Consider the following 23314-nt stretch of genomic DNA (forward strand, 5'->3'; position numbering starts at 1 on the left):
CCCCCCCCCCCCCCCATGTCATTTTTTAAAGGAAATTCCCGATGCGTCTATTTTAAAATACTGTGACGTAAGTTCAAAATAAAAAAAAATCGATTCGAGGAGATTCCCCGAGTATTTGCAGCAGAGCTGAATGCGTAGACAAAAGACGCGCTGAAATTATTCGGGATAACTTCTACAGCAGAATATGGGAGTGAAGTTCAATTACAAGACATATCATTTTACAAGAAGTCGGTTCTGATTGGTTCCTATGGCTGATATCACATTGAAGCTGATCTGGTATCGGCTAGGGGAGAGTTTCGACAAAATGGCGAATGCGGGCCAGGGAATTACGGCTTGGTTGTTTTCAGACTGGGACGATAATTTGTTGGATGTTTTGCTTTTCGGATGGATTGGATGGGCAGTATTAGTCGTTATAATTGTCAATGCAGTGTTGACATTTTTCGGGCCCCTGAAACCCCGTGATAGTTGGGACCAGAGCACAAGAGGGGTTCCAGGGACGATTGTAGTAGAGAAAACCGGAGCGGAATCCTGTCAGTGGTTGAACTCTGCTTTAAATTGGTTTTATTTACATTATGACAAATTTCCAGAGTTCGTGGACGCCTGGGTGTTGGGTTTGAACGAACAGACAACAAAACTTGGGGTAAGCATGCTAAATTCATGAATGAAAGAAGGAAAACCGTCTTGCATTTTTCATGGGGACTGTCTCAAAATTCGAAATACATCTGTCAAGTACCGATAGTAAAAAAAATTATTAAAGTATTGTGATTTTACCATTCATGTTGGCGTATTGATTTTCTGCTATAAATGTTTTCCAGCATCTGCTCGTTTAATTAGAGATAAGGGTAGGTGTTAATAAATGTAATACTAGTAACTGTAGGCCAATGCAGGTGTAGTATCTGCATATCATACATATTCTTTAGAGAAAATTGGCAGTTGTAGCCTTCATCCATAGTGTTAGATGAAGGTTATCCCTGCCCACTGCTCCAGAGTCCGAGAAAATATCTAACATAAAATTAAACTACAACACGTCATGTCAATGCAATCTCTGTATTTGTAAGTGCTACAATCGTTGTATTTATGAATACCAACAACAGTTAACATATATAGTTAAAATTTACTGATAAGCATTTCAATTGAATTAATAAATTCTAGTTGATATAACAATTCAGACTATGCAGTGTACTATAGCAATAAGAAGAGTATTCATATTTAGATGATTTTGTAATAAAATACATCAATTTGGTAAAGAAAAATTATAATAATTTTGATTGTAGCTGACCAATAGGTAATTTACCTCTATGATTAGATGTGTAAGATTTGATCTTGTAAAAAATTGAAGTTTCCATATTTTTTATTTAGAGTTCAGGGATCTATTATAATACATCTTTCTCAGAGAGAGAGAGAGAGAGAGAGAGAGAGAGAGAGAGAGAGAGAGAGAGAGGGAGAGAGGAGAGAGAGAGAGAGAAAGGAAGAAGCCCATTCCCTGGTATTTATTTATTGTGTGGCAGCAGGTACATTCCAAACCTGCTGTTGAAAATTAAATCACATTTCATCCTCTCTGACAGAATAATTACACAAAGTTTCCATGGAAACAGTGATGTAGGATGCATTTGTTTGTAATTGTTTTGTTTGAGGGATTTTTAGGGTAAATTTCTCTTATCCCTTTCATGCCAGATTTTTATGACATAAGGCAAGAATAGGTTGATCATCCTGTTAATTAGAGAGGAATTTGTTAATGATTTAGAAAAAATATGTGCATGCAGTATTATTCTTGTGACTTTTGAAGATGTTCAGTTGCACAGATTCTGGCCCTTATAATGTTTAATAATTTTGATGCCATGTTTATACGTTCAATATGTTATATTTTTGTTTTCTAATGTAACCACAAAAATAAAAAACGCAGAATATGATTTTATACCTGTAAGTGTAAAAAATATAGAGCTTAAGAAAATACCCTTTATGCAATAGCCAGTTTAAGTTTTATACTGGTATTAGTCAGAGGAGATTAGCTATATTAACCTGTAAATTAACTTCTGTTTTGTGCAAGCTCATCAACAGTGGCTTAGAGAAAGAAGACTTTTGTTTAAAAATACACTGTAGTGCAATACACTAGCAAAGATTATCTTAGTTCAGTTACGACATGCATCTGCATGATGAAGATGACTCAAGACATATATATCTGTAGGATATGAAATAAGGACGTTTCATCTGGTTTTTCTCTTTAGTAATGCATGAGAAGATAATGACTGTTCAGTTCATAAATCAATTCTTTGAAAATTATATCTAAGACTAAAGCTGCCAGTTATAAAAAAAAAACCAACTTCATAAATGGGTATTATACATATAGATATAAAAAATATATTTTGTCAGAGTAGTGCCAGCAAATTGCATATTTCTGTTAGCTGTCTTGCCTGTAAGTTTCGATCTACTAGTATATTTGCTAAGTCATCTATCAAATAAAAATGTAGTCAAATTTTTAAAATTTTTTACCCCTCTATTGCTGTAGTTTGTTTCTGTAACAAACAAGCAAATAGACTGATAATGACGATTGATTCTTATTACATGTAAATAATGTGATTGTACATATATGTATATAGATCAAATGAATCAGATTAAAAATGATTTGCCAAGGACATGGAACATTTATTTTCAATGTAAATGGACTATATTAATAAAAATTTGCAAAAAATCAAAATTGCATAATATATCATGTATAACTAAGTACATGTGTTTATGAATCAATGATCATACTGCCCGTACTGTAGTACGCGGCATGATCCAAACTATAACCTTTGATCTGAGGTTGACCCCATGTTGTGAGGATATTCATTAATAATGAATAGATAGTACTGTTTGCCAGCTAGTATAAACATCAGTACCAGAAGACTGAATATGATATATATGTACCGGTATATAAGTTCCTCATTGTCTGCTCATCAAGGTATATAAGTTCTTCATTGTCTGCTCATCAAACGTCTGCCAGGGAGATCTTGGCCCATTATTGAGGAGCAAGCTGTACCAAATGCACAACTGTGCAAATTCCTTGGGGAGATAGAGAATTCAGAGTGTTTAGATAGATGAGGAGGTGTTTCTTCTATTAAAAGGAACTGCACATGGTTCTGATGCAACCCAAAGGGTATCTGGGTTTTGGGGTTATTTATTGATCAAAGAATTTTGGTTGGAAGCCATGGTTTGAGCCTTTAATACAATTACATTAATGAATCTATACAATGTATATGGACTAAATATTGTACACTAGCTCATATTGCATCTTTTATTTTCATGTAGAAAAAACATCTCTGCATCTTATTGCCCTTTTAACTTAAAGAAGAGCAATCAATACAGCAAAGGATTTTTTTTACATTAATTACTAAAGAAAATGATACCTATGGTTTATACCTAATGGTCTGATCTTGCTGGTACTCAGATAAAATTTATTAAGGCAAAATTACCTTCATATCCATTAGCGAAAACAGAACAGTTGGTTTGAAGTGGTAAGAGATGAGATAGTGATAGCCTATTATCATTAAAAGTATCATATATACCAGCTTTATGTGCAAATCTTTAGCCATTTACACATTTTGGCTTGGTCTAATCTTATATCAGTTTCTTTACTCTAGCTATACATTAAAATAGTGCACAGTATTTTAGAGCTGTTCAATTTTTTACTCTGAAAGTCTGCATCAGTATACTGTATTGCAGGCTTTGTTTTTGTGCATTGAAATGTTTTGTCAACTCACATAAGAAAATGATACTATCACCAAAATACAGTAGAATTTAAAGAGTCAATCAGTAGCTAACCGTTTCAAATTGGCCCTGTTTGAAATTCTCCCACTTACAATGGAGGAGAATGGAGTGAAAACAGAAGAAAAGGAATGAAAATTTTACTGTTTATGAAATTATAACATATTGTTTTACTTGCCCGAGCACTTTCAGTACTTTGATTTTCCTTTCAGGGACCAGTACAGTTGAGGTTTGAGAGAGTCAAGTCCGGCAGTCTGCCACCTAAGTTCAGTGAGGTGACTTTCCAAGCTGGCCCCGAGGACAAATATGTGAGTATATTTTAGGCTTGTTTAAACAGAGGATCACAAACTCAGGGGTGTGTGCATCTCTGCTGACCACAGCATGTATATATAGTCTGTAAGCCTACGCAAATCAGTGTACTCAAATTTAATAGGCATCTCTTAAATCAACACAAAAGGAGCTAAAATACAATTTGCACTAGATAAATTATTTATACAGTGTCTGACAGTGACCAAAGGTTCCTTAGGAACATTGGCTTCCTTAAAATAGCACTGTGTAACCCACCTGTTAAGATTAAGGAGAAATTGTTGTTTAAAAAAATAAGCAAACCAGTATTTTCAATTTTCGGTGTTACATCATAGATTGAAGTACACAAACCTTAATCTAATGAAATAAAAGATATCTACGGCACATAATGGATTATATTTACCCACTGGGGTTGTCTTTTAAACTGACAATGAAAGACGAATCAATAAACAGCAAATTCAAAAAACCTAAAGACTCACTGTATAATAATTATAAAATCACTTGTTTGAAACTTTAAATATTAATTACATGTATTATGAAAGTGAGATATTTTAAAATATATATATAGCTTTATCCTCTGACCAAAATAATGCATGACTAAGAGAAGTACATGTAATTGACAAGTCATAATTTGGAAATGTATATATATGTATTACATGTATGGATTCATGCTTTTGACCATTTACTAATTCACCATTTTTGTACATGGTTATCTTTTGTTAAAGTATACATATATACCTTAAACCTGTTACTTATGGTCATTAAGATCTATCATTTGAGTACAACTGTATCGAAAACCTACATGTACGTAATGTATATACCTGGTACATGTATAGACTTATTTAAGGTCAGATGATTTTATAACAACTAGCATTTATACACATCATACCAAAAAAAATGTGTTATATGGGAGAGTTATTGAACAAAACATCTGTGTCATGGATCCAATGGCCAGTGGCTCAGCTTCATCATTAAGCTCTGTCTAATCCCCCAGGAATCCCCTATCTGTCAGCAGATGTGTGACATGTTTTGTAATCTGTACACATTGTAGAAGCCTTATGCTGTCAATTTTCTTGGCTTTTGCCATTCTGACAGACATGATCAGATTTAAATTGCCACTTCTCCACTGTCAAATGAGTTTCTCCGTACAAAGTAGACAAAAAAAAACCCAGCTTGTTGTTGTTGAAACAGTTATTGAAATGTGTCACAAATTGTAGAAATTGTTCCATCAATTTTTAATATTTTGCATGGATTTTGCACAATTTGCCCTTATGTGTTTGTAAGTGAATAAAGGCATTTCTTTTCTACTGGGTACTTTTTAAATTATATTAATTTTTACTGTACAATATAAATGATGTTAATTTTCCGTGGTTGTCCGCAAAGAGTCGCCAAAGTTCTCTTTCTTACTTAAATGTTGGAGAACCTTCAAGTACAATGTATTTCATAGCTGGAACACACAGTGCAATGGTTACATTATGATTAAAGAAATGACAAGTCATTGAATCTTTTATAGGACAGTCAGGTGGAAGGAGTGTTGTCCTGTACTGTTATGTGGTTTGTTTGTAGGTTGTCAAGTGCAAGGTGGACTCCAAAGACCTGTCATTTGCCATTTTTGCTTCCCAGCAGACTTCAGAAGGCGTTAAGCTCACCAACTTGACCACGAGCATACTCAAGCTGAAAGGCTCGGTGAGTGAAGGGCCAGGGACAAATTTCTATCAATCGTGTTCTGCTGATGTTGTTGTTCTATCTATATGAGCTGTATTTTTTAGAATTTTATTTTGCTGTAAAAACCTGCTAGTATGATAAGTCTGCATATAACTTAAACTTTTATGATAAATAAGGTTGGAAAAAATCATTAATTTTCGTCAGAGAAATGATATCTCTTCTAAGGAACATATAGCAAATCAATTTTTGTACAGGACGACAATGAATAATTCAGTTTTGCTCCAATTAAGGCTCCTTAACGGCCTTTTTTCACAAAAATTTGGCGAAAAGAAATTTAAAAACCATGATAGTATTGTCATTTTAGTAGAAAATAGCATTTTCGTTAAAAAAAAAATTTCATCATGAAAATTGCAGCTCATATTGCTTTAAAATTCTTTGTCCCTTAATTACATTGTATATCCTAGCCAAGTTCTAACGAAGTAAAGGAGTTCTTTTGATGATTGAAACTACAATAGTGTTTTACCCCATGGTAGATATTAAGACAAATAAGCAAGTGAACGTCACAATCTATCTGGGCTACAAAAGATCAATTTTGTTCTCAAAGAAAAGTTCTCTATCAATGCAAACAAAGAGGTACAAAGATTTAATTCTTACAACAATGCAAGCCTCAGATCTCATCTTGTCAGAGCTGTGTATCTTGTTAACTATAAACAAAGTGCTCCAAGTAGTGCTCATATATATATATCATCTCCTGTTTTTATAATTACACAGCTTTTGAAATTACATAATTTGTTGGGAGCTTTTCACTTGCTCGAGAAAATAGAGGAAGATAACGCTTATTTTTTTTCAGTGTAGGATTATTAGACTTGGCTTTCAGTGAATAAATGAACTTGAACAGCCAATTTCAGATTGGATCAATTTAGATGTATGGTAAACGTTGAAATGCATCCTGACAGGTGTTATGTAATTTATCCCATATAACACCCTTTGAGTTATGTGCATTTGGCACTCGGCAAATATTGTATTTACTTCCAAGAGATATCTTTGTTTACTGCTTTGATTTTTGCATTTGCCTGTAGATTAAATGCATTTTCATCAATAAACCCTCTTGGGCTCCCAGTTTTTCATTATGGCCCTTTCTGATAATTTTACATTTATATAAGATAAGACTTGTCGCTTAGACACCTTAAGACAAAAATACACTTCTCAATCATAATGATATTGTTTGGTAGTTTTGTTACCATACTTATAGAAATTAAGATATTGATTTACTTGTTTATTATAAACTAATTTTTTGTAGCTTCGATTGGAATGCTTCAACAGAGGAAATGATATGATGGCTAAGGTCGCGTTTGAAGGTCGTCCTGATGTTCGAATCGTTGGAAAACCTGTGAACCCTTACCAGGTATGCACATACCGGTAGCTACTAGAGCTGTAAGATGCTTGCAATTCTTCTATCTCAAAATGCAAGGGAAATATATAGCCTTATGGCCGCCCATTGCTCCCAGCTATTCTGATGTAGGCAAATTCTATCTAATTATAGAATGCCTTATCAGCTGATGGGCTGCGGGAAGGAAATTTTGAGTATTTATTTTTTATGATAGTAGATAGGTGCCACACTGTTAGATTACAGAAGTTAGGAGATTCTGAAGGCTAAAAGAGTCAGACATCAAGGAGACCATGTTTTTCTATCAGCTTAAAGATCCGTCTTGAGTAATAGCTCATCAAAAGTCAGGAAATTTTGACTGCCACCCCGCTAAGTCTCCGAGATTATTTAATGTATTCTTCAACAGCTTTACTGTTTATAACTGTGTCATTTGACATGTTACATGGATATGATTTTTATGTTTTATGTGTTCAACTCACCATTGTACTTGATTAAAAGCAAATTCTTACCAAGTACATATACAAAAACAACACAAGAGAGCCTGTTAATTAGTCTTAATTCTGACACTAAGAAGAGGTGATCACTATTGATCAGGGTGTATTGTTGTTGTACTAAGCACAAAGGGAGGATGAGGTGATTGGAGTATGTGAGAAATGAGGAACTGGCTGGTGATGGCTTACAAGCTTCTCTGACACAAACAGTGGACATTCATTCAATTGGATCAAATAATTGTTTTCTTAAGAGGATACAATACCCTTGATAATTATGTATTATGTAAACATATATTGTGTTGGATTTTGCATATATTCACATGAATTAGAAATTTCTAAAGAGTCTTCCAAATTGCAATTTTTGTGTTGTTTTTCTGGAATGATGTCTAAATCCCCCAGATATTATGTCAGACACTAGAATTCTAATCAGTACAAAGCAGGTAACCATTGGGAGGGTTACCATGGTGATGTGTAAAGAATTGATAGCAGCAGGCGTTCTGTGATGAAGATGTCAGATATGTATATCATTTGAATAGATGTGTTTTCTCACAAGCTGGGGAAACTTTATGTCGAATACTCAATGTTTTTCACATTAGTGGGAAAAAATATGTCTTCTTCCAATTGCCTTGGTGTTAATTAGCTTACATTAGAATTTGATGCTACAGACTAACTGTAAGATCAGGCTATATTAGCTTTCAAAATCCTCGATCTTTCCACAGGGTTTTCAGATTCAGTGGTTTAGGTGAAGTAGATCTATTGAAAATGCATTCAACATGTACAAATAAACTTCAACTTCCCTTAATGTTCACAGACACATCATGATCAGTGTTCAGTGAGTTGTGAACTGATGCAATGTTCATTTGCAGGACATATGTTCTATAATGTGATGATTCATTCTATTCAAGCTAAATAGAACCTGATTGAGTGCAGACCTTTGAAATGAATCATATATCAATAAAGATATATAAAGCTGTAGCTAAATAGTCAAAATTAATGGATGTCGTACCAATATTTTAATGAATTATTTTTTCCACTGAGATCAACACTATTATTAATAAGTTTATGAATATTGCATCAATAAAAGTTATAGGATAATCTTTATATATGGATGAATAATTGAGGTATCATTAATTTCAAGGTGTCTTTTTTTTTTTACAAATATTTCTGGTATATCCTTAGCTTAATGTTATATGCTCTTTATTTACCATAATTACAAGCACATATACATATAATCTTATATTATATTATTTATATTACATATAAATTAGGAGTTATAAACAAATTATTTAAACCAACCTTTTGGGTTTTTATACATGTACATGTACCCTCTGCGTTTTGTAGGACCCCTCAGACCTGGTGGATATTGAAGTGGTGGAGGAGGTGGTTAGGAATGCCATCTGTCTGGCCACCACCGAATTCAACATCACCAAGTGTATAACCGGTCAGTCCCAGAACATCCCCCGAGTGTGTGGTGGGTCCCCAGCCTCCTCCCCCGTCTCTCCCAAGCCCCGCAGCGAGGAAGTATTCAAACCCATTGAGGCCAAGCAGACTCAAAGCACAGTGAGTTCCTTGCAGAAATGATTAACTTCTGCTGTGATCACCTAAAAAAAAATCTTTTACCAAAGCCTGAAAGGATGGGTTTGTTCGTACCTTAGATCATGTCAATTAATTCATGTTTATGAGATGAATGTAGATGAATGTCTATAATCCATCCCAGATAATCCTGAAAGAAAGGAAAAGAATGAGCACATGTGCTTTCGTTATTTTTGCTTGGCATATGTTAGCCACCATTGATGTTATGAGTGATTATAAAAAGGTATAAACTTCTGTTAAGTAGAATTGAAGAGACCTAACACTTTACATTCTACACTAGCTGGTAATAAAGTGTGAAAATGGAGAGTTTCGGCATCATTAGAGGCTTAGTTACCAGAAAATGAGTTTAGTACATTTTCAAGCTCTTGTAATTTACAATACATAAATGACTGCTTTTCGTGATGAGTTTTGATGCTGGATCATTCTTATCAAGATACGCCTACTAGATAAATTGCCCCTAGAGAGCAGTAATTTGTACACTTATTGTGTGTCAATTTGTTTTACAGCAAATTATTGATTTTCAGGGGTGAGGTTCTCAAACTGCATGGTATATTGCTAGTATGTTATTGTTAATGTCACCTAATGAAAAACAGCTAGCTAGTACAAACAATACACATTGACTGTTTCATATCCTAGAAAAGTCTGTGTGTAATCATTTGAAATTGGTTTTCTTGAGTTATATTGTATTACTAATTGAAAAAGATTTTCAAAAATTTCAATTGAGATTTCAGAAATGAAAAATTCCAAAGGATTATTATATAACTTGACTTATAGCTTTGTTGATGAATTCCTTATTTTCAAACTTGCTTGTTAATTTGTAAATTTTCAAGTCTGTGGAAAAGATTCTGTAACTTGTCAATTGAACTTCAATATACACTTGCATTATTAGTAAGTCATTTTTTTGCATAACATGTCTGATATGTTAAATCTCAGATAATTTCTCATGGCTTAGTGGTCCTAGGCATTTTGCCAGTAACTGAAAGGGTTGCTGGTTGAAATTCTGCTGTGGGTATTTTATCCTCATAGTGAAGATAACCAGTAAACATGACATCTGCCTTAACTCAGTGTTATTCTGTTCAAAACAACAACAAAATAAACTCTTTGATGTATTAGTTTCAGTCTCCAAACTCAAGCTTTGCAACCCCTGCACCAAGGTCAAACAGAACTTCGGAGGAGAAAAGACTGTTGGTCAAGGTCATTAAAGCAAGTGGACTGGCTGCCAAAGGGGCCACTGGTAGGATTAAGCAAAAGAACATTTCAGTGATACATGTACATTTGAAGCCTGATGGTATATGTTTGACTTGATGGATGCTAATTTCTCCTTTGCTTTGATTTCCCGCAGGCACCATTGACCCAGCCTGCGTTGTGTTCATGGATAATCCTCCCCAGAGTCAGATTACCAGTGTTGTCAAGACTTCCCTCAATCCTTTCTGGGATGAACAGTTTTTGTTGTAAGTAAAAGATGTATGATACATATATGTGTAATGTCAAAAAGCATGCAAAATATCACACTACGATGGGCAAATGCAGTAAAAATATTCTGATGCTGAAAGTCTACTTTTGGATGAAAAATGTGAAAAGAGCAATAAATTTATAGAAACAATGAAATAACAGAATAAAACTTTAAGCAATTCTATCCTAAATTCTAAAGTATGTGATACATGTTTTGAATTATGCCAGCTTATTACCAATCACCAATTTTTTTTATGTCTCTTTTTATTAGTGAAATAAGTGGAAATACTAAGGAGCTTAAGTTTGAAGTCATTGACAAAAGCAGACCCACTGGAGGTAATAAACTACACACTTATAATTCAACTCTGGGTATGACAAGTTGTCTTCTTCTTCTTCTTCTTCTTCTTCTTCTTCTTCTTCTTCTTCTGATGATGATGATGATGATGATGATGATGATGATGATGATGATGATGATGATAGTGATGATGATGATGATGATGATGATAGTGATGATGATGATGATGATGATGATGATGATGAGAGAGAGGAAATAGTGGTTATACTTATATCATAGTGTTACAGATTGCCTTCTGACTTTATCCTATTTCAATAAAACTTTTGTATATATAGAGAATTTCCTGGGCGAGGCGACAGTGTATTTTGAGGACATTAAGAGAAATGCCAGCAGTCGACAGATCATCCCCCTACAGGGTGTTACAGATGATGGCACCATGGCCAGCGGCTCCATTACTGTGGAGGTGGGTCCCCTGTGATGTGGTGTCTTTTTACATGTTTTCTTGTGTTGATGTACATGTTCAAAATCAGTTTAAGATGTATTGGTCTTTAGAACAATTTAGGACTTTAGGACATTAGCTTATAGTTTGTAACAAGAGATTTGTATCTTGTTATTGTATGTTAACATGCTCAGCATTCTATAGCTATTGGCAAATAGAGTACAAATGCTATCATGTAATAAATGCATATAAAGTATGAAGCACTAGGTAAGGTATATCATCCATTAGGTAGGAAATGAAAAATTGCTTCTGCATTTTCACACACATTTCAAAGAAACATCACAGTAATGTTTTCAATTTTTGTCAGAGATATATTTTTTTTTAATTGAAGAATATAAAAGGTCTTCAGAAGCATAGAATGACATGATAATTAATGAACAAATAGAGCAATGCATTGCTCAGACACATGCACAAAATTTGATGTAATTTTATAGGAACAATGTATATGCATTAACAAACAGCATTTATCATAACCAGATACTGTGGATTTTACAAGCAGTGTTCAAACATAATGCAGTCATCTGCTTTAAAAATTTGACCATGAAAAAATTTATGATATTTATTTTGTGAAATTTTTTCAGTTTCGCCACCCTCAGAAATAGATCTTTTCAACCAACCCCTCCCTTTGATGTATATATGTGTGCCATATTTTTCACGTGTGGATTTCTAGACTCTCTAGTTGTGTTTGTTTCCATGGTTTCCAAGTTCGTCATTTTGAGGATATTTGTTACCTTGACAATGGGTTTTAGTTTTGTGAAGGTGAGCTTGTGATTTAAAGGGATTTGGAATGCTCAGTGTTAAAATGTGATTCGTGCATATCTGCAGAGTAGATGTTAATAGATCTAGATCTTCTGTCCAGTTGTTTTAACAAACATTGCCAATACTTCGTGATGGATAGTGGCAAGAGATGGCTATTAACTTGGTTGCTTTTTGAATCGTACTGTTGACTGGTAGCCATACTTAAAGATGGCTGACTACTGGAAAACAAATCTGAATGTGAAATTCAACTTTACCTTCAGGAAAGAAGCACAGTTTATGTGTTGAGGTTTCTTTTTTATCTCTGTATGTAAAATCCACAGAATCTCTTCTCCATTTATTAATGTACATGTTTGTTTGGCATTTGCTGTTTGTTTGTCCTTATCTCCCCTAAATGTCAGATAAATGAATTCCCTGTGATGAAATTTCACTTGTCTAAAGGCTATTAGCCACAAAATCTTCCACATTTAGCCAAAAAAGTAATGGTTAGCCAAAAAACTCTAACTGAAATGCTCAAAAGTTGAAATCTGCCAAGTTTTTGATTGGCAAATGTCAAACAAAGAATATATTAAGTGTGGCCGCGTTAAAACTGAAATACTTTAAAGATATTAAACACTGCGAAATAGAAACTTGCTGACGCTTCTTCTGCGCTCTTTTCTGTCTTACACATGTAGTCGGCCTTCTTTATTTTAGCAAAGCTCGCACAGATTCTGTCAGACAAAATCATATCTCATGGGCTAAATCTGTTTGCATCTGCTGAAGTGCCAAATAAAAGCGCATCAGAGGTGTATATATATCTAGGGAATATCTTGATGCTCTGCATTTTAAATGCTTGGAATGCTCTATAGAGATCGTGAATGCAGTCGTCGTATTGTGATGAAAAAGGAATGTTACTCTGCATGACAGGAAATTAAAAAAAAACTGCTGATTGTATGGAAAAATGATCATTGGCGCTTTGTTTCTTGATGAGTTCTGAAACTAGTCAAGATAAATATGAAATTGATTTGTAACACTGATAAAAGATAAAGGCATGGAGGGTGTGCCTCTTTGTTTACTTATAACCCTGCTTACGAGTTAGAACCATTAGAGGTCAAGTTCAATATCACAGGTCAAGGTTATACTTATGTCGAATGTTAACTTTCACAAGACATGTCATTATAACAGGTGATTTGATAAGACATAGTCCTGAGTTGATTTATTTGTGTCTGTCACGTCTTCATAAGTTATTTACGCTATGTTTAGTTCAATAGCATGTCTTTTCTAGCTGCTGGAAGCTTCTACATGTATAAAGCTTTCAAAATTATGATGCTTTGGTACATGTATCTCTGTTGCACATTCTGCAACATCCATGGTTCTGTAAACACACATGCAATCCTACACAAACTGACATCATTGGGTAAATACAAAAAATCAGATGTCAATTTAAGTTTAAGTTGGAAATTATCATATTTGTTTACCTTGTCAGAATGAAAATGTTTTTAGAAAAATGTCAGCTGATAAACATTTTTGGGTTGTTTTCAAACCATGCAGACTTTGACTATTTTAACAGAACAGATTGAATGTAGTTCAAAAGGATAAAAAATGTCAGTGCTATAGATTATTGATAACCATTGGAATGATATAAATAACATATGAGTGTATGCTTTATATGTGTACATATAGTTTTTGGCGTCGTTCTGTATGCATATGCTATCTATATACCACCCACCCAATGATAATTGTCATTGCATGACAAAGTATTGAAATTTCTTGTCTGAATCATATAGCAAAATGTGCTTTTATCTTAATTTAATATCACGTTGAGTAGAGCTTGGAACAGATTCTCTGGCCATGCACTTGATACAAAGATCGCGTTCAGTGAACAGTATCTAAATCTACCAAATAGAAAGCACCACATTCTTGTTAGGCCTGTAGTTTAAGAATAGAAGTTTTTCACTTCCATTTATATCAAACGTTAATGAGTTTTTGTTCTGAACAGTTTCTGTTTTTGGACCCCGTTGATACAAATGGCTTAGGCCCAGTACTGAACCAGCAGAGGAATGTCACGTCTCCAAAGAGAACCATCCAAGTGAACCAGGCTCGGACACCCGGGGGCACTCTGGTTACCACGACAACAATGACAACAGAAAGACCAAGAGATCAGAAGCATGAAGCTCCTGTGGATGGTAGGAGAGTCACATACTTTTATTTATGTATCACTAGCCTTGATCAAAACTACATTGATAGAGACTGCACAGGATAGAATACTGGTATTTTCACTGAAAAATACAAATAAATCACAAGATGTAAAGAACCCTCCCAATATTCAGGGAAGCCCCTCATTATGGAATATTGACTCGATGTTCTATGCTATAGAACTTGATGAATATGACTGGATTTCCAAAAAAATATATATATATATTCTTTCAAGTTCTTCCATTTTTCGATATTGAACAGTAATTCAAGATTTAGGCTCCTATTGGTTACCTCAGAAGGATAACAGATATCAAATATCGTAAATGGACACAACTTGCACTAGTATGACTGATATCTCCTGTGCAGTGTTACATATGCGAAATTGTTTTTGTGTTTATTTGATCTTCATTTAGATTGATTGTTTGACTGTATTTAAAGTTGTACATGATGTGTACATTTATTGTATATGTGTGATATTACCCTCAAAATGAAAGTTGGAAAGAGGTTCCACCAAACTAAAGTTAGCAGAAACTGATTTTTTGCCCCCTTTTTGACACGTGTTTTATGACAAAGCATGGTACACAGTCGTAAGATGATCCCAATAGACATTGGTGTTTGACATTGTATTAATAATTATGATGTTAAGTACATCATAGAAATATATGTACTGGTACTAAGTTATGAACAAGATGACAATTATGGGGAGTTTATCAAAAATTTTGTTTCAAATAAATTAAGACTAACTTAGAGCATTTTCATCAGCATGTGTGGTGTGTGTAGGTGTGAAATTATCGTAAAAGCAGAATGTGTGAAAGCTTTGGGTATCTGCAAAGAATGGTTGAATGTACTATATACTGCTTATGATAAAGCTGGCAATATTTTAAAAATGACAATTATTTTGCATGATGTCGTCCTTTTTTTTTCCAGCATCCCCACATTATATAGAGAAGCAAAATGTTTTTGATTTTGATATGTCGGAAAACACAAGTATAGACACTTTGAACACGACCAACGCCAGTCTGAATCAACAGAATTTGTCTCTCTCATCTTCAGGTAATTTTAGACCATCAAGTATATCTTTTTTTTCTAATATAATCATAAGTACTCAAACAGAAACAGGTAGATGTGAAGTTTTTGCAGTATGCTACTGGGATCTTTTGGAGGGGGCTACAATGGGTCACCTTGCTTTTATTTTGCTGATGATCTGTGCCAGCAAGGGATCAATAACTCATGGGTTTAAGCTGTAGAGTTTGAGTTATCAGGTTTTGGAATAATTGTTCAGTAAATAGGCATATATTTATGTCTTATGCATGCATGATTCTGGTTTGAACTTGTAGCCAATATTATATTATTCGTGATTGTGTCCAATCTGTCAGAATGCCATTTTTGTGTTTTTTAATAGAGGTGATAGACTGATGTTTTTGAAAACGTTTGTAGCACTTAATTTTATTTTTACTGTTTTCACTCAATAAGATTCATTCAAAGTCATAAAAAATTAACACTTCCTATGAGTGTAAACAGACATTTTATTTTTTCACGTTTTATTTTTTTTGGGGGGGGGGTGACTCCTATTCATGTTTTTGGTCCATCAATCATTCTTGAAATCATCACCGAGTTTAAGTTTTGCAATAAGTAAATGCAAAAATTGACCTCTTTCCAACTGCAATTTTCAATATGCCCCCACCCCTCTCTCTCTCTCTCTCTCTCTCTCTCTCTCTCTCTCTCTCTCTCTCTCTCTGTACTGTTGTCAACACTGTGTGTAGCACACTGCCTAATTTTCAGACTATGGACATGGCGATGTTCATGTAAGTACCAGAAGAACGATTTGTGATATAAAACATGACTCTGTTTGATGCCTGTTGCACACATACGCACACCTCCCATATGTTCATGCTGTGAACACCCTGCATGGAAAGAACCCACTGCAGCTATAGGACTGAGCCAGCTGAAGTGAAAGCACTCCTTGTTTACTTGTATGAATGATTCACTCAATATGTTAGTTCATAGTTATTATTTTCCCAAAACTAATAAGAATGTTCTAAGGTTTCTCCGAAGAAATTGAAAATAACTCTTAAACTTCCCAATTTTTTCCCCATTTTTGATGTGGAAAATATTAGTTAATTTTGGGGTGAAAGTGGGATTTCATTCAGTTTTTTACATTGATTTAGAATAAAACCCAAACAGTTTTATGTATTATCTGAGGCAAATTTCAAATTTGTGGAGTATTACAACCCATGAGTTAATATGCAAGTTAATAGGAATCAAAATATGAAAGTAAAGAGGAATCTTAATAAGTAACAATATCTTATTGAATATTTCAAAAAGTATGTCAATCATGCATTGTGCATGATGTCCATACTAATCTGGATGTGACATGTTGATAGTACATGTATTAGCTTGATTTGTTTTTGGGGTTTTTTGTTTTTGTTTTTTTATGAGCATGTGTTTTTCACTGGCCTTGCTTCATGTGTTTACAGCAGAAGTAGTAACAATGAATGGGGTGGAATCAGTGACTGAAACAGCCATTAGAGAGTTAAAGAACAGAAAGTTCAAATCTAAAACACCATCTAGGACTAGTACACTCATCATTACAGGGGTCAAAAAGGTAAGACAGAGGGGTCAAGGGTTAAAGAGGTTTAATCATAAAGGTCAAAGGGTTAATTGTAGATGAGGTTTATGAAATAAGGTAAGAGACTGGGCAATGAAGCTTAGAGGTGTAAAAGGTTTTTATAGAATCACCAGGAGATAAAATGCCTGGAAAAAAAATCTAAAATAGTCAGATTTTTTTAATGGTTAGGTAGTAATTTAAGATTGGGCATATAGGTTAAAAAAGGGGCTCACAGCTTGTATAGTTTATAGTAAAAAGTGTAAGGCATGTTGAAAAGTGAAAAGGCAAAAGGACCAAATTAAGCTAAATATGACCAATTTCAAGCATGCTGTAGTGACAATAGGTTTTTAATTTTTTTAGCTCTGAATGACTGCTTTGTTTCTTGTTAATTTACTAAGCAATTATAAATTACAAACAATAAAATAAAACAAACTTTCGAAAAAAAAATTCCTATAATTTTTAATGGAAATATTTGCTAATACCCTTATTGATTGAATTGTTTGCAAACCTTTGAATAGATATATGTATGATGACATCCTTTGCTCTGATTTAGAGCCCTGATGAGGTACAGCAGGAAGTTCCCGTTGTAACGACCCAACCTCCATCACCAGGTCAGCACGATCAAAAAGGTAACATTGGAACACAACAAAATAAACCTGGTGTATCGTATTTTGTGTAAACAGAAGGTCAGATAAATACAGAGATAGTTCTGTATAATGTTCCAGAAATATAGATGTTTCATTTGTATTTTACTTCAATTTCAGAGACACTTCTTTAGTCTGTAAATGCTTTTATTTTATACTTTCCCCCATCTTTTGCTATACATTTGATTTCTTTACCAATCAGCACATGCTGCTTACAAACCAGCGGTTTTACACGTATTACAAACACCACAAAACGTAGGGCACCTTCATTACACTTGAGTAGTACGTAGAACACTAAAGGAGCAAGGCTTAAGTTGTTTGCTTCCTGCTTTGCAGACCGAAAGAAGGGCATGTCCCTTGCACGACAAATCAAGAAAAGGTTTTCTCGCTCAAAGAAGCGCTCACACAGTGCTGAAAGGTCGAGCAACTCTTTGAGAGAGGGCTCGAACTATCTGCAGCCACCTGACTCTGGCCACGGGAAACCACAGTCCAAAGGTTCATCTGCATCCCTTTTTTGTAGTTCAGCCATTGTTGTTTGTGATGTAGTAGATATTCATCAGAGTCCCTTGTTTATACATGTAGTTGGGTGTTGATTTTATGTTTTTGGCTCTCTCTTTTTTATTGGCTCTTTTATTTTTTGCTTGCAAAATCATCCATGGTATAGTGTAATTTTGATTACAGGAAGTTAATTTGATTTTTTAAATTCATATGATAGGTGTTGTTAAAGTCCATTTTTTTTTCTCCATCAACATAATTATAATAAGCATGCAAGCTTATGTTAATAATTGTGTGTGTATGTATTCTCCATTGCACTCAGGTAGAAATATAGTACTAAAATTATTATAGGAAATGACATATATCTATCAAGACATATGGTAACAATGTCAATTTTGAGCATTGATTTAAATGTGAAAGGTTATATAGTTTGGCAAGATTTATCTGGAAGGTCATTGTTTGATGAATTACATTGCAACACAAAGGCCATTTCCAATATTTCTTTTAACATTGAATTTGATCAGAGTTGACATGGATGTATTTTAGTTAGTGTAGTTTAATTGAAACCTAAACAAATATTTGCTCAATATCAGTTTTATCAGTCTTTCAATTTTTTAGTGTTATAATTCATAGAAAAATCATGACAAAGGAAAAAAACCCAGCAAAGAACTATATATGATATTAATCAAATTTGGCCCCTAAAATTCGCTATTTTTAAAATGATTCAGGTACATTAATTTGTTGTGTTATTTTATAAAAGAGATGACATGAAATATGTGTTTCACCTATTTATTTGATTTATATGCACTCACTGGCTGTATATGACGTCAGAAGTGACGCTATTTTTATAATTCAATCAAAATCAATCAAAAATTTACATTTTTCTTATCTTTTTTCGAATGGGAAATATAGAGCGACTCTTTGAACAAGAACGAACTTTTTGTCACTTATAAGTATTGGGGAGATACATCTTTGGTGAAAATATTTTGTTTGTTCAAGCAGTCGCTCAATGTTTCCTTAAAGAAAAACTGCCTCAAAACAAGCCGTTTTATGCTAAAAATGAGAAAATGGCGGGAAAAGGTAAACTTTATAATGTCATATTTTTAAATTGTGGGCTTTAAAATCAAAATAAAAATTATGAAAAAACTCCAAATGTATATTTGTACAAATAAAACAAAGAATTACAGTAAAATGACAATGTTCATTTTAGGGGGCTATTTTAGGCTCAAACCATATATAGTCCTTTATATATATAAAGGTTATAGATTATTTCTTCAATGTATCTGATGTTTTTGTTCACGTAACAGTTAAGTTGTCATTCAATATGAGGCTCTTCCCTTTTGAATGAGCATGCTGATGCTGATTATTTTGGCTTTCTGTGCTATAGCAGCTACTAAAAAAATTGCATTTGAGAATTCTTTTTCAAAAAAGTTATTTTGAAACATAAAAATCAGTGCCCTTTAGAAGTTCATGTAATATATCTACCAGTAAATAAAGCAAGAGGAAAAAACCCTAAAATTATTGTCTATCTACATTGCTCTATTAAAGAAGTGATAATATACCTATTGCTTTAATGATATATCAAACCTGGAATTTAATGCTGGTATTACTTTCTAAATTTGGACCTTGAGAACAAAAGTTACCATGCATGCATATCATGCCATAGAAATTAGAGCAATTAATACAAATACATGGAGAGTGTGAATCATTCACACACATTGTGAGATTCTATTGTAAGAAACACAACTCCCTCTGCTTTATAGCTATCATTCCGTCTGCTCCTTTATTAAAACTTTTCCCCTATATTTGTTTTTCAACACATTTTTTACTGGTATTTAATAAATATTAAAACATTTTTTTTTTTAAGTCAAGATAAATATTTGTTCCTTTAAAATCTACTTTAAAAAAATTAATGAAAAAGGCAAGTGGCAATTTACATCTGCATGCCCTAGAAAGAATTTATGTTTATAACCTGTTCTGTGGTGATTATACAGATGACATAGAATTGGTGAGAGGGAAGGCTGAGTCGCCAGGAACACCTAATCTGAAGAAATCTCGCTCCCTGGGAGGAAGCCTCAAGAAGCTGTTCCGTAGGGGCAGGAAGCAGGACAGATCCCAGGGCGAGACTTCCAGGGAGAGCTCATTCTCGAGATCCTCAACTCGAAACGTCTCGCAAGGACCTTCCAGGGATGGTTCACTTAGTAGAAATGCTGACCCAAAGGATATGCAATATCAACAGACATTAATCTCATAGCATTATGTCATTGTCAATTAGAGAGAAATTTTAATATTTATTTTCTTAAAAAGTGATTATTTATATTAATAGATTAAATCTTTCATGGGTATGTAGCTAGAAAGCTAGTATTCTTACACATTTTGCCTCAACTAACTTTTGATTTGTGATTAAAAAGTGAGACAAGAAAAATATTTTATTTCACCTCATAAATAACAACAGCTATTTCATGGTGTGATAGTTTATTCTCATTTCCTCTGAGCAAGATAAACGAAATTTGATTAGAAAAAAATATGTGTTCAAATGATAGTCCCATGGTATAGAAAATTGATGTAAATACATGTACAGCCAATGCAAAAAACATTTACCAGGGGGTACATGTATCATATTAATTGTATGATGTAATGGATAGATATGAATTTTAAGCTTTTTCATTCAACTTAGCATTCATCCACATACATCTAATTGTCTTGCCGATGAGGTTAGTGCATTATGAAAATCAACAAGTAGCCAGGGTCTTCCTTTGGTTTTATTGTTTAACTGGTTCAGCTTACTGTGAACATGCAGCATACATTGTCCCTTTTAAGGTGGTATGGGGCAACTCTATATTGTGACGTATTTCCAATTGAAATGTACAAAAAAAATCAATAATTATATATTATTGTATTATTTCCAAAATTGTGACTTAATAGCGTTGCACAATCAATTAGAATGCTGACTACAACTCTGAAATTCATGAGTTTGAATCCTGCTGGGACTCTTAAATTTGTTAAATTTTGAAAAAAAATTTGGGCAAATATTGTAAAATTTCAAAATTTTAAATCAGTGAATGTATTTTGGTTATAATGAACATTTATCCACATTACTGTAGTTTCCTAATTAAACGTGAGGAATTAATATCCATATAAAATCGCGAGAAGCACATCTTGCAAATTTTAAATTTTGCTTTTAATTTTCGGACATATGTAACCTACACTAAACTATGATAAACATTCGGCATTCGCGATTTACGTTAGCGCGATTTGATAGGAAATGGTTGACTTGCAGAATTAAAAGTGCTCGCGTAAAATAAGGAATCTACAGTAATATCGGCAGGTGTTCCATACCACTTTAAACTATTTTTTTGTCCTATTCAATGAATGGCTTCAAATTCTAAATTAAAGAAAAAAATGTAAAGAAAGCATATTTTTACCCTTTTTAAGTACATTTTTATTACTCCATTTAGCTTTCATAATCTATGTACAGGTATGAAAAAAAGAACATAGAAAAAAAAAATATCAGTTTTCACATTTACTTGATCCCTTTGTCACCTCAAAATGAGACCATGAGACACTTAGAACATATATTCCTGGGAACCTATTTTGTTTGTTTTTATACACAATTGGGCTGTTTATGCATAATAACTTGTATATAAATGTATTATACTTTGTTTTTATTTTGTTGGTTGCATCCTATTGTGATATCCCCATCCGTTACCTCTGGTATTTCTTTAATTGTTTTGAGCTTTAATTTGCTGTAAGCTAGCTTCCTTTTTTTTCTGTTTCCGTTTCATTTATTTAATTTTTGTTTATAAGAAAGTGTTGTAATCATTTAGAAAATTGTAAAGAGCACTTAAATTTGACTGCATGCGCCTCTCCTGATGTGATCTAAATACATACGAGGGTTGTCCCAAGATAACGTAGACAAGCTGTATTTGTCCTTAAATTAAATTTAAGTCACAGAGAAATGAAACTTGTACTCATAAAAAAAAAAGGACAATATTTTAGTTTTAAAGTTATGAGCTCAGTCTACGGTATTTTGGGATAACCCTCGTATTACTAACAAATTGAATGGAAAGATTTTTTTTTCTTATAGAGAAGAAAATATGCTACAAATTGTCAATCTGCTAGTGAAAAAAACTAAGTTTTTTTAAATGTCTTTATTCTGGATGTCTGTAGAAGCACATTTATTAAAATGAATGATCTCTTTTGGTTTTTTTAAAAGGTTGTTTATATGTTGATGTTGTGATCAGTAGAGTATGTCCTGTGTACTTTATTCACATTCTATTGGGAAATCCAGATACCATATATGAAATTGGTGACCAATGGTGGTGACCAATTCTATCTTCTTTAACAAAGAGCTGTAGTTTTATTTAAAGTATATTCAGATGCACGTTATATAAAAGGTAAAGGGAATGAGATTTGTAATATTACAGAGTTCTTAATTTATCTGTAATAAACAGTATTTTGATTACAATCTAGTCCATTTTAAGTTATAATACATTATTGTGATGTGAAAAGTATACAGGGTTGTGTGTACGTGTTTCTGAACATTTTTTTTTTTGCATTTCAGGACTTGCAACTGATTATTTTTTTAATTGTCCTGATATTTCAGTCACTGGGAAATTGCTGAATAAAAAAAATCAGATTTATTATTCTACATTTGATATACACGGTACTTTTAAAAATGTCCTGGTCCAAGTTGTATTTATACAAGGATAAAAACAAATAATAATCTACCGGTAGGTAATAAGGATAATTGTAGATCTGTTTTTTTTCCCCCAAAATATATATATACCTTCTCTGTGTTTTGATTATTTTTTCCTGACTTGGGTATTTTCTTTTTTCAAAATGATTGATGTTTTAAACTAGCATTTCTTGCTATTGTAATAACTTTAAATAAAACGCATCAAGAATTCTTTATGCTTTTCCTCACAACGATATTTTTTTAAGTATTGCTTCTAACCCTTCTCTGCTGTTTGAATTTTGGTTTGTCAGATTATCTTGCCACTGCATGTGTAGAGGAGCTGACCTTTGTATGTGAGTGTGTGTAGGACCAAAGATAGGTGAATAAAGATGCTATGTACTGTAACCAGAGTCTTGTTATAATTTTGAATATAGGCCTAGATATATTTACACCTACCGAGTAATTTCTTCAAAAAACCTATTTTGATTCATAGCTCCACAGAAACTGACAGAGCTGAAATCTACAC

The 23314-nt window shown here is 33.4% G+C and overlaps 1 protein-coding gene across 8 annotated transcripts; it reads left to right on the forward strand.

Annotated features, from left to right (window-relative positions):
- Positions 1-70: 70 nt before the first annotated feature.
- On the forward strand, positions 71-23193 carry LOC105336682 (phospholipid transfer protein C2CD2L). Of its 8 annotated transcripts, none has more exons than XM_034448428.2 (15): positions 71-640; positions 3957-4052; positions 5617-5736; positions 7016-7120; positions 8935-9153; positions 10300-10420; positions 10529-10637; positions 10910-10974; positions 11269-11396; positions 14167-14353; positions 15291-15416; positions 16146-16168; positions 17525-17600; positions 17952-18110; positions 20105-23193. In XM_034448428.2, the coding sequence occupies exons 1-15, from the start codon at positions 248-250 to the stop codon at positions 20362-20364; spliced, it is 2187 nt and encodes a 728-aa protein (XP_034304319.2). In that variant the 5' UTR covers positions 71-247; the 3' UTR covers positions 20365-23193. The 8 variants fall into 8 exon arrangements, with proteins under 8 accessions (XP_034304319.2, XP_034304317.2, XP_034304325.2 ...); XM_034448426.2 differs by lacking the exon at positions 16146-16168 and adding an exon at positions 16841-16968; XM_034448434.2 differs by lacking the exons at positions 16146-16168; positions 17952-18110 and adding exons at positions 16841-16968; positions 17736-17752 and having other exon boundaries at positions 20105-20246.
- Positions 23194-23314: the final 121 nt, after the last annotated feature.

Source organism: Magallana gigas, chromosome 2 (genome assembly GCF_963853765.1).
Source record: "Magallana gigas chromosome 2, xbMagGiga1.1, whole genome shotgun sequence".
Classification (NCBI taxonomy): Eukaryota; Metazoa; Mollusca; class Bivalvia; order Ostreida; family Ostreidae; genus Magallana; species Magallana gigas.